The 12,114-nt window shown below is 33.7% G+C and overlaps 2 protein-coding genes and 1 pseudogene across 3 annotated transcripts; 1 reads left to right on the top strand and 2 right to left on the bottom strand.

The window, feature by feature from the left end:
* Positions 1-633: 633 nt before the first annotated feature.
* LOC108466749 (uncharacterized) lies at positions 634-4,690 on the top strand (annotated as a pseudogene).
* Positions 4,691-4,724: 34 nt separating this feature from the next.
* On the bottom strand, positions 4,725-8,780 carry LOC108463527 (RHOMBOID-like protein 10, chloroplastic). 2 transcript variants are annotated; one of them, XM_053025103.1, is made up of 10 exons: positions 8,503-8,780; positions 8,121-8,386; positions 7,989-8,043; positions 7,792-7,872; positions 7,610-7,706; positions 7,456-7,523; positions 7,206-7,304; positions 6,918-6,959; positions 6,607-6,759; positions 4,725-5,036 (listed from the first exon to the last, which is right to left on the bottom strand). In XM_053025103.1, the coding sequence occupies exons 1-9, from the start codon at positions 8,656-8,658 to the stop codon at positions 6,613-6,615; spliced, it is 1,011 nt and encodes a 336-aa protein (XP_052881063.1). In that variant the 5' UTR covers positions 8,659-8,780; the 3' UTR covers positions 4,725-5,036; positions 6,607-6,612. The 2 variants fall into 2 exon arrangements, with proteins under 2 accessions (XP_052881063.1, XP_017618948.1); XM_017763459.2 differs by lacking the exon at positions 4,725-5,036 and having other exon boundaries at positions 6,314-6,759; positions 8,503-8,779.
* A 1,068-nt stretch (positions 8,781-9,848) lies between these two features.
* On the bottom strand, positions 9,849-10,758 carry LOC128285217 (probable transcription factor At5g61620). Its single transcript, XM_053022615.1, has 2 exons — positions 10,690-10,758; positions 9,849-10,145 (listed from the first exon to the last, which is right to left on the bottom strand). The coding sequence occupies exons 1-2, from the start codon at positions 10,756-10,758 to the stop codon at positions 9,849-9,851; spliced, it is 366 nt and encodes a 121-aa protein (XP_052878575.1).
* Between the last annotated feature and the right edge of the window lie 1,356 nt (positions 10,759-12,114).

Here is a 12,114-nt window from a genome sequence, read left to right as displayed (position 1 = left end):
GCGGGAGTCGACAATGCTAGTCACCAAGGTTTCGCCTTTAACTGATGAAATATAATCTATTGCTATCTGAAAGTTATAGTGAAGCCCAACGACACACAACTCACCCCTCCAATGATATTCATCACCGATTTTAATCCCCGGAAGACATCCTATTTGCTTGATTATGTTAACCCATTTGCCTGATACTAAGAATGTTGGCTACTCTGCCATCAAGCGCTAAGCCACGACATCTACTTTGTTCTGGGCTCATCTTATGTTGGTTTGAGAGATTGTCCCGAAGCCCCTTATCCTTCCGTAACTTTTTGTAGCATCTCAGAGCATCAGTGATATTTCTACGACAGTCATTCCATACCTTAAGAATGTTGGCTACACTGCCATCAAGTGCTAAGCCATGACATCTACCTTGTTCTGGGCTCATCTTATGTTAATGTGATCACTTTGTCCCGAAGCCCCTTGTTCTTCAGTAACTCTTTGTATCATCTACAGAAAATCTGTCATCTATGTAATGTGCCTAGATTGAATCATGTATGGTCTGAAACAATTTCCAACTTCATGAGGACTCGCAATTTTTGATTTGCAAATGATGTTGTCTGTTCCTCGTGTTCATCTTACTTATGTTTCTTCAAATCCAAGATGGATACTTCCAGGAGAAATTCATTCAACACAAGGAAATGGACCAACATCCTTTTAGCTATTACTGTCTTGTAAGTTTTCCGTGATGAACAAAACATTGAATTATTTTTGAAAAAATAAAATGAAAACTAAATTATACTATTTGCAGAATTTATGTTGCACAACTGGCAACACAAGTGAAGCTCTTGCTTTGGGGAGCTAAGGTGAGATTCGGATCGATTCGTGCAGGAAATTTCGGAGTCCTATCTGCTTTGGTTTCATTGTAGTTTTGGAAATTTTGGGTTAATCTTTGATTACTGGTTATGCATACTGCATACAGATTAATAGTGTTATTGAGAAAGGACAGATTTGGAGGCTGGCCACATATTCTCTTTTGCATGCAAATATAAGGCACCTTATGGTTTGGTTTAGGATTTCTCAACTAGGAAGTTTATTTCTCTATATGATTGATTAGCATTTGTTGTTTTCAGGTCAATTGTTATTCTTTGAATTCTGTTGGACCTACTGTGGAGAATTTAAGTGGTCCAAGGAGATTTCTTGCAGTTTACTTGACATCTGCTATTTCAAGTAACAACTCATAAACTCATTACAGTAGATTATACATTGCTTGCCTGCTAGTACAATTTTGACTCAATCAGTTGAAAGAAATCTAGGTGCCGCTACAAGTTACTGGTTCTGCAAAGCACCCGCAGTTGGCGCATCAGGCGCAATCTTTGGATTGGTAAGTCCTCGCAAACTTATTTACGGAACAAGATAAATGTTCGTATGAAGCTGTTCCATCTAATATTTGTCTGCCTTGAAATACTTGGCTTTTATTTATTCCAGAACCTCAATTTTCTCATTTTGTAAATCTTTTGGTTGTCTAGGTTGGTTCTGTTGCTGTGTTTGTCATGAGACATAGAGGTATGATTAGAGATGCCAAAGAAGATCTGCAACACATAGCACAAGTTATTTTCCTAAACATGGTATGATTAAAAACTTTTGCTACTCAAATGTATGAGAACCCTAAACAGCCTATCAAGTGCTTTAAAAAAAAGAGTTTCTGCTATGTTACTGCTTGATACAATGTTTTCCTTGAAGGAATTGTAGCTTCAAATGCTTTTGCTCTTATTTTTTCCAAGCTCAGTGGTAATGAATGCGGATCATGCAGGTTATTGGACTAATGTCAAGTGGCATTGATAATTGGGGTCATGTAAGTCTTAAATACCGTCCTCCTTACACGTGTACTTGTAGTATACCTGTATTTAAAGTTTTACTTCTGAGATTGCTTAAAATCTTAACTTGCAATTTCAGCTAGGAGGCTTGCTTGGAGGAGAAGCAGTGTCTTGGCTTGTAGGACCTACAAGGAAGTACGAATCTATGGCCAGTGATGGCCCAAGAATATTCTCAGACCACCTCCACTTTTTTACCTTACTGACAGAAAACGGAAACCTCGATGAGATTCAATCAGCCACTTCTTTTTCTACTTCTTACCTGCCATCCATTCATGCTCCTTTGATCAGCTCCCCTGAGCCTCTTCTCAATGGTATCTGCAAAACAAGCCACATCTTTTAGTACATGGTTATTTAGTGTTTCAGTCTCTTTCGTTAAATGGTTTTATAACTTTTTTGGTTCATAGTTGGGAATTTTTTGAGTGGCTGTAAATTTTCAATTTTGGTCTTTTTAGTGGATGCAAGAAAATTAATTCCATAATTAAGCATTGAAATTGAGTTGTGAATGTAGATTTTACTGTTGACCGGTTCTATTGTATGTCTCAGAGCAAACTATTCCTCACCAAAATCCTCTCGCAGCAGATTATGGCGCATACTCCAATGATTTTCAGAGGTATGGCTCAATGAAATTCGGGACTCCCTTGCGTTAATTTGCAGTGTTGTCATATGTTCTTGAATTAGGAGCTAGGACAAATATATCAGCAGCATTTTATACTAGTAATATAAAGTGTCTCTAAATCAAGGTTTCACCTATTTTTGAACCGATTAGAATGTGTCCTCTAAGTGTGAATTATCAATGTGAATTCTTAAGCATCAAGCATTAGCATATATTGATTAAAATGTGTCATCTAAGTGTAGGCAATTATTGAATGAGGTAGAGATAAGAGAGTTGCTCATCGACCATATCAGTCATTGATGCTGTTGGAGGAGTCGCCGTGCTCGTACCTGGAAGATTCATGCTGTTGAAGATTACAATGTTTATGTGGGAACTCCTGAAACTTTCTTAGAAAAAAGGGAAGTGATAAGAGAAACAGAACCTTACCTTGGTGCTAAAATTGATGGAAAGGATAATAGTCCTGAACTTGGCATTTGGGAATTGGATTTAAGATCACAATTCCCTGTTCTCTTTGTGCCGTATAAAAAAACCAGAGTCAAGATTCCTCATAGTGAGGCCGTTGAGAAATGTTCAGGTAATACTGCTTAAACATTTGGTGTCTATGGGGTTAAAACTGAAGGATTTAAAATCTTAAATTTTTATAAACACAAAGTTATTTGCCACTTCGATGATCCTTTAATTCCTTCATATGTCTCTTTCCTGTTATACTAATGCTTTGTGCTTTATTAGTTACACATTTCCTATATGATTCCGGCCTTCATGGTTAGTAGTGCTTAGCTTTGATTTAATGTATAAAGAAAAATATGCAGATTGTGCAGGACAAGGAGATATTCCATGTCCTACATGCAATGCAGACAAAGATCCTGGATTTTACAAGGAAAATCAGATGTCCCAGTGCCCTGCTTGCTATGGAAGGGGATTAATTGCTCACAGAGACGGATCAGACACCATGTGAGCAGTTTCTACTTTATTTAATTCTACAAAACCTATATTTGTTATCCAAGATGGTTGGTTACTGGTTCCAACATATGACTAATATGGTTGAGCTAGTAGTTCACAACCATGCATTCTTTCAAGAAACCATATTTGCGTGTAATTATCCTTCCTAATTTGCTATCTGGGTGTTCTAAGTTTGAAACTTTTGCCTAATGATCCCCAATTGAACTTTGTAAACATTAGTTTGATATTTGGTTTTTTGTTAATTTCTTTTCTTCTGAACATATATTGTTGAGGTACGAGTTCTTTACATGATCCATTTTTTCGCCGATGATTGATTATATCTCCGTAGATGCACAAAATGTGATGGAAAAGGAAAGATACCTTGTGCAACTTGTGGATCTCGTGGCTTACTTAAATGCGAGACATGCAATGGAAGCGAATCTCTGTTGACTCACAAAATCGCCATTGTTAAATGGTAAACATGCTTACCTATGTTGGCAGTATAGTTATACACCGGCACTACCTCTAAGATACTATTGTTGGAAATATTTTCTGTCACCTGAGTCTGATTTAAATGATTAGTGAAACTCAATATGGAGGGATATTTTAATGTTATGGTCTGTGAAATCAGGATGTATGTATATGCTACATTTATGTCAGATGAATTGCATTTGCTTTCTATAAATGGACCTTGAATTGTTTGATAGGAAGACACTTTCAACTCATAAAGTAAGTGGAACAAGTGGCGCAGCATCGGCTCCAGACGAGATTTTCCATAGGGCCAAAGCGGTTCAGTTATGCAACACTCAAGCATACCAGTGCACCTCGGCCTATTTTGCCGAGTCTTCATTAATGTTTTGAATACGTTGTGCACAATGGTTTCAAGGATATTTTTGAGTGGAGGCACTTCATTAATGTACTGAAAGATGATATTGATATTGTTGAGTATCTTCCCGTTAAATACTCAACAACAAAGCCCCTGTTTCCTGGTCCAAGGTATTGAAAGGATCGAAATTTGGTGTTAAATGTATGGTGATATTCCATTTGCTTTATTGTTTTTGGAAAGGTGGCTTAGATGGCTTCATTTGCAGACTAATTACTACAGGAGGGAAGTGCTCCCGTTACTAAAGCGACACAAGGTGATCAAGTTCAAGTTCATGCATTCAGATTCAAGGCTTGCTAATAATGACCTTCCAAACTCCATTCAAAGGCTAAAGTGCATAGAGGATCTCGGAAGTACTTTAGTTGATAGACTAAAGAGCAATAATGACCCATATATTGCTTTACACTTAAGGTAAACGATCATTCTTTGATTTCTGGTAGTATTTCTCTCAAAAAAGACTCTGAGCCTAATAATCTTGATTGCTTAGGTATGAGAAAGATATGCTTGCATTCACAGGCTGCATCCAAAATCTGACTGTAGAAGAGAGCAATGAACTCACGGTTATGAGATACAATGTTAGACATTGGAAGGAAAAAAAGCTAGATAGCGAAGAACGGCGACGGCAGGAGGGTTGTCCAATGACCCCTAGAGAAGCAGCCATGTTCCTCAAGGCAATGGGTTACCCTTCCAGTACACCTATCTACATTGTTGCAGGAGAGATTTATGGCAGCAATAGCATGGCTGCCTTCCATTACTGTATTTTAGAAAAATGTTCAATTTTAATTTTTATAAACTACTTTAAAATAAGATAAATCAATAAATTTAAATGCTTATTTTTTCAATTAATTTTAATAATGCTAGAGACTAATTAATTTCTATAATAAACCCATCAAGTATTTTAACAAATAGAATTTCCTGAAAACTACACATAACAATTATATTTGAAATGAGTAATCTTTCATAGCTTCTCATCTCAAAAGGGATTCATTGAATCATGATTCAGCAATTTGGAAACATGCTAATATATGGCATTGAAAACAATATTAGTGCACTACTACTAAACAACTCAATTGCATATTGATTTTTCAACTTCAAAATGCTATAAATGATCAATATCTCGCATTAATTATGTCATTCATCAGTTTAATCATTTGTTATGAGTATTAAATTTCAGCTCAAATTTAATTAATATTAATAATTTGAAAACTCAACTAAAATATTTTAAATTTTAAAGAATATTTTTATAAAATTTAAACTATAGTATATGAAGGCATTTGGTGAAATCAATCATGTCCTTCCCTCGTTCAAGTACTATTTACAGATCAAAACAAGAAAGCAATAAGTAGCATAGGAGTAACCATTGCCAATGCCAAAGCTGCAAATGGACCAAACCAGTCAAAGAAACGAATGCAAATTTGGTGATGATGATGCCTGTTCATTGTAGACCAAACTCGACCATTGAACAAAAAATACTCTAACATAGCTTAACTGAAATTCTATAGGTTGGCATGGTGACAGCTTAGAATTGCTTATGCTTATCTCAAGTTGTTCACTGTTCCAACTCACAAGCGAAAAAATAACTCATCAAAAAACATTTGAACCAAACTTACCCACAAAGAAAGATTTGATCTTGAAATCTTGGAGTTCTCTAACTCTCTTCCGGAAAAATTTAAACTTGTAATCTTAAAATTTCGAATTTCAAACTCTCTTCCTTGCCATTAAACCAAAGAACCAATGCCTCGTTGGCAAATGATTTAAAACTATATGTAAACTGAATTCTGTTTTTCCTTAAAGCTCTCAAATAATTCATACAACTCGTGGATCAAACTCGGTTAATCTTTTTGTATTAGACAGCAACTTCTGTTTTACCAACACTAAGGATAATCCAAGGTTAATGGTGGATGGTGGATATGCATACTGCCATATAAGGACATTTTATAAATGTTAGCATTAATTAGTTTTCCTTTTTTTTCAACGGATATGATGAAGTGTAAGAAACATAAATGAACGGTCAAGATTCAACGAGCTTCATTATAAAGAAAAGGGCTATCTTCACTTCAAACAGCACTACACTATAGATATCAGAAAATAGATTGTTTTGGTAAAATGCAATACAGAAATGGTGGTGAACTCTGAGCATCCAGTGATGTATCAGAAAATAGGTAGGGAAATCACCATTTCCCCTTTGATTATTTTCTGGTCAATCCCTGATTCGATTAGAATTCACTTCAACCTTGTAAACCCCCCTACTATACTTTGCATATAGTCTAGTATGTCTAGAATTAATTTAAATCAGAGCTTGTGTCACAATTTCCATTACTTACACTGGTTCATTGAGGTTTCTGTTTTCTGTCAGTAAGGTAAAAAAGTGGTGGTTGGTCTGAGAATATTCTTCGGCCATCACTGGCCATAGATTCGTACTTCCATGCAGGTCCTATAAGCCAAGACACTCCTGCTCCTCCAAGCAAGCCTCCTAGCTGAAATTGTAAGTTAAGATTTTAAACAATCTCAGAAGTAAAACTTTAAATGTCGGTATTGACGAAGTAAACGGAGATTCTTATGATACACAACTGTTACTTTAAATGCAGGTATACTACAAGTACACATGTAAGAAGGCACGGTAGTTAAGACTTACATGACCCCAATTATCAATGCCTCTTGACATTAGTCCAATAACCTGCATGATCCACATTCATTACCACTGAGCTCGGAAAAAATAAGAGCAAAAGCATTTGATGCTACAAGGAAATCATTGTATCAAGCAGTAACATAGCAGAAACCCTTTTTTTTTTCGAAAGCAAATAGCAGAAACTTAAATCTAACTCTAGGGACTGAATTTGGTATGTATGAGATGGGATTTCCGATAGGCTGTAATATGGTTTAGGGTTCTCATACATTGAGTAGCAAAAGCTTTGAATCATACCATGTTTAGGAAAATAACTTGTGCTATGTGTTGCAGATCTTCTTTGGCATCTCTGATCATATATCTATGCCTCATGACAAACACAGCAACAGAACCAACCTAGACAACCAAAAGATTTACAAAAAGAGAAAATTGAGGTTCGGAGTAAAAAAAAAAAAAAAGCTAAGTATTTCACGGCAGACAAATATTAGATGGAACAGCTTGTTATGAACGTTTATCTTATTCTGTGAATAAGTTTGAGAGGACTTACCAATCCAAAGATTGCGCCTGATGCACCAACTGCGGGTGCTTTGCAGAACCAATAACTTGTAGCGGCACCTAGATTTCTTTCAACTGATTGAGTCAAAATTGTACTAGCAGGCAAGCAATGTATAATCTACAGTAATGAGTTTACGAGTTTGTACTTGAAATAGCAGATGTCAAGTAAACTGCAAGAAATCTCCTTGGACCACTTAAATTCTCCACAGTAGGTCCAATAGAATTCAAAGAATAACAATTGACCTGAAAACAACAAATTCTAATCAATCATATAGAGAAATAAACTTCCTTGCTGAGAAATCCTAAATCATATAATTTGAAACCAAACCATAAGGTGCCCTATATTTGCATGCAAAAGAGAATATGTGGCCAGCCTCCAAATCTGTCCTTTGTCAATAAGACTATTAATCTGTATACAATAAGCATAACCCGTAATCAAATATCAACCCACAATTTCCAAAACTACAATGAAACTAAAACAGATAGGACTCTGAAATTTCCTTCACGAATCGATCCGAATCTCACCTTAGCTCCCCAAAGCAAGAGCTTCCCTTGTGTTGCCAGTTGTGCAACATAAATTCTGCAAATAGTATAATTTAGTTTTCATTTTCTTTTTTCAAAAACAATTCAATGTTTTGTTCATCATGGAAAACTTACAAGACATTAATAGCTAAAAGGATGTTGGTCCATTTCCTTGTGTTGAATGAATTTCTCCTGGAAGTATCCATCTTGGATGATCCACTATTACCCTCATTTCCAAAATATTTTCTTTGTTCTCCCCCATTGAAGAAACAAAAGTAAGATGAACACGAGGAACAGACAACATCATTTGCAAACCGAAAATTGCCAATTCCCATGAAGTTGGAAATTGTTTCAGACCATACATGATTCAATCTGGGCACATTACATAGATGACAGAGTTTCTGTAAGACATACGAATCAAAAAATCAATCTTTTTAATCCCTTTTTGTGTTTTCTTGAAGGATTAGTTTAATGGTATTTTCCCAGCTGTGGAAATGGAAAGCAATTGAGGGGGTACCTTGAACGAGGAGCGGAGGTGGAACCCTAGGCGGAGCTGATGGCGGAGAAGGTTGCCGAGGCGAAGAGAAGCGGCAGTGGTGATGAGATGAAAAGTGGGTTCTTCAGTTGGTAAATCCCACTTGAAGGGGAATGGCTGAGGCAGAGTTGACCCCATCAACCCAACACCCACACCAGAGCGGAGCAGTGTCTTAGCCAAACTGAACTGCTCTTCCAGTAATCCGAAAGCCTTGGCAATAAGCAATAATGTTGCACTTTAAAAAAAAAAAAAAAACATATTTATTTATATTTATAAATTAAATAAAATTGAAAAAAATTTAATTAAGCCACAAATTTTAAACTCATCCCAAAGTTCAAAATTTTAATTGAATCATCAAACTATTAATATAGTATTAATTAGAAACGTTTAAATTTATATAAAAAATAAAATGAGTTAAATGTGAAGATTTTCGATAGAATTAACCCAAATTAAAATAAAGACATGCTTTTTATTTGGAAAAGAAATAAAGATTATGTCATCTCATTTGTGTGGATAATATAGTAAGTTGGATTTTCGACAAAATCATGGAAAAATTTTGAATAAAAAAATATATAATATAAATTGCCAAAATTAAATTTATTTATTTGTATAATTGAGTTTTAATTTGATTGTTATGAATATTATTGTAATACAAAAGAATATAATATTATCTTCGTATTTATGAATTGGGGATAAAATATGAATATATTTAAGTATTATGTAAAAATATATATATATAAGAATTTATAATAAGATTGTAAAAAAACAATTTGTTTGTTTTTCTATGTTAGTTGGCTTTAAATTTATTATTTGCTGGCCATGTGTTTCTCGCTTTTGACGATTACATTGGAGTAGCCATAGAAACACATTCCTTATTGCTCAATGTTGTCTCAACTATTGTCTTAAACTCAGACATTGCAACTTTGTTCTAATTAACTACCCTAATGAATGGCTGAGATTGTAGAGTTGTGCTATTTGATGATTGAGGGGGAGCAATCTTGAGCTCCAAAAGATCTTTTTCTGCTGATGAAGCAGCTCGAAACATGTTGTCCTGAACTAACCTCGGCGAAGGGTGATCAGCTGGCGCACAGACGGCTACATGGGCTTTACCGATGTAACCATGGCGCGGTCCAGCAGAATTCGTTGTATGCAGAAATGGCAGAGACTGCATCACATTTGGAGTTACTTCTTCTGCCTGTTAAAACATTAATTTCGTAAGGTTATCTTATATCAATGGTAATCTGAGAGGAAGAAATGAACTGCAGATAGGTTCTTACCATGGGTTGAATCCTTGACAGATAGGTTGGAAAATCAGGTGATGCAATCATCTACATGATCGGATCTGGATTAAGAGGTAATATGGTTTCGGATTCGGATTCGGATTCAGATTCTTGGAAAGACTTGTCAAATAAGCTCGGTCTGCGTTTCTCCTTATTGTTAATGGCATGCTGCAGTCTGAGAAAATATTTTTGGGCATGGCTTGCAACTTGAATTGGGGTCCTACTGGTTACATAATTCTCTGAAATTCCTTTCCAGTTACCTTTTCCCAACTTTCTCAAACCTTCCAAAAACATTCTATGCTCCTCTTCTGTCCATGGCTTCCCTGTTTCATAATCAAATACTAACTTTCAAAAAAGATAAGAGCACATATAATACATCACAATAATAAAATTATAAATACATGTTTAAACAAATACAAAGTAAAATCAAACAAATAAAAAACATAATGGAAAAAGAAACGAAATATCACACGATAACTACGTAAGATAAAACTCGAGACTCAAAAATAATAATTACACATATTAAACATATTGGACTCGAACCTAAATACTTAAAAACTCCAATGCCTCAGGCTTTTACTACCAAAAAAGCTTCATCAGTAGGTATAGTATTTAAGATTTTAAGATCTTACTCGTAAAAAATCATAAAAATACTTGTACAAACGCATACAATAATTATAACAAAAAAAAAAAGTACACATAGGGATGAATAACTCTTTTAAATTTATGGGCTGCATTGTGTTTCTTAGAATGAATCTGTGGTTGAGCACCATTATTATGACTAAAACTTTCTTCCGTGGCAGCTATATTAACACCAAAAAGTTTAACATAATCTCCCTTCTCATTTCATGTTCTCGAATTATGGCCATTATGCCCACAATAACTACACCTTCTCCTTCTTCCTTTCACCATTATCTCTCTCTCTTAGTTTTCCTGGAAAATTTGCTTTACTTTCCATTACATATATACTATGCATAATGTGAAAAGAAGATAGTCTTATTTTTCTCTAAAAACAAAAAGCAAGGATTTTGTTTCCAAAGTCGCAAGATTTTGATATGCAAAGTTAATCTAGTTTTCTTTTAGGACAAGTTTCACTAATATTTAAAACTTGATTTCCAAGCATTATGCATTCGAAAAATAAGGTTAATATTAGATTATCGATAATTTTATTTTTATTTTATCAACTAATAATAAATAAATAAATAACGTTTGCTAACCCAAATATATATTTTATGATTTATCTTTATTCATCGAATATCCAAATTTAGCCGCGGCTAATTATTCTTAATTAAGAGTAAATTAAATGGAAGATAATTCTCTCACTAAAATGTTAAACAGATAATTAAAGCTTTATTAACACTTTGGATTTAGTTATAGTTTTTGATTATATTATGGAACTAATTTTCTATCTCCTGGGATGTACATCTTGCTTATATATTTATAAAATTATTATTTAAATAATAATTAAAATTATTGATGAAATAATATTTGAATAATATAAATAAATTAAAATATATATAAATATAATTTTGAAATATAATATATTTGCAATATTATATATATTTATTAATTACGAGGAAGAAAATTTGAATCATAAAACAATTATAATATGTATATATAATGAATGATTCAAGATATTCGTGTGTATATATATATATATATATATATATATATATATATATGATATAAGTAAGTTTAGAAATAAAATTTTAAATAATTTTTAATTTTAGAAATAATACATATCTAATACAATCAAAAGAGCTCACATATTTACAATATTTGCGACATATTAATATTATCTAAATTATAAATCAATTACTCTCTCATAGACCTGATTATAGGTTGGATCACACGCTCAAACCTAAAAGTCTATTCAAAAAATGGAGAGTTTAAACAAAAATATAGGCTCAAAAAATGAGCTTAGATAAAAAAAAATAAGGGGTCGAGCCTCTGGTAAGATTTTTTTGGCTCGGGAAATTTTTTTCACTATTGTTTACTGTTGTGTTTGCTATGACTTTGATGTTGTTTTATTGTTATTTTGCAATTATATTGCTACTATTTTGTTATTATTGTTTGGATATTGTATAATTGTTACTTTATCATTAATTTTGCTACTATTTTAGATGCATTTGCTCGCTAAGTTGCAACTATCTTAATGTTATTTAAGTACTTTTTTTGTAATGTATTTTTAATTTGTTGGGAAACATTTATTTTAATGTTTTATGTGTATTTGATATATTATATTTTTTAAATTTATTTTTATATAAAAAAAATTTAATATAAGTGGGTCAAGCTCGAATTTTAACAATTTTTT

This window comes from Gossypium arboreum, chromosome 2 (genome assembly GCF_025698485.1).
Source record: "Gossypium arboreum isolate Shixiya-1 chromosome 2, ASM2569848v2, whole genome shotgun sequence".
Classification (NCBI taxonomy): domain Eukaryota; kingdom Viridiplantae; phylum Streptophyta; class Magnoliopsida; order Malvales; family Malvaceae; genus Gossypium; species Gossypium arboreum.
The sequence above is the reverse complement of the archived record's forward strand: the minus strand, read 5'-3'. Positions and strand labels throughout refer to the sequence as shown.

What these genes read in the sequence shown, in the direction of transcription:
- LOC108463527 (XM_053025103.1), bottom strand. Translation starts at nt 8,658, where the DNA reads ATGGGGTCAACTCTGCCTCAGCCATTCCCCTTCAAGTGGGATTTACCA. An exon ending in CTTTTAGCTATTAATGTCTT is followed by an intron (nt 8,044 to 8,120) that starts GTAAGTTTTCCA and finishes TACTATTTGCAG; the next exon opens with AATTTATGTTGCACAACTGG. An exon ending in AAGTTATTTTCCTAAACATG is followed by an intron (nt 6,960 to 7,205) that starts GTATGATTCAAA and finishes TGGATCATGCAG; the next exon opens with GTTATTGGACTAATGTCAAG.
- LOC128285217 (XM_053022615.1), bottom strand. Translation starts at nt 10,758, where the DNA reads ATGGAAAGTAAAGCAAATTTTCCAGGAAAACTAAGAGAGAGAGATAAT. An exon ending in GTGAAAGGAAGAAGGAGAAG is followed by an intron (nt 10,146 to 10,689) that starts GTGTAGTTATTG and finishes CTTTTTTGAAAG; the next exon opens with TTAGTATTTGATTATGAAAC.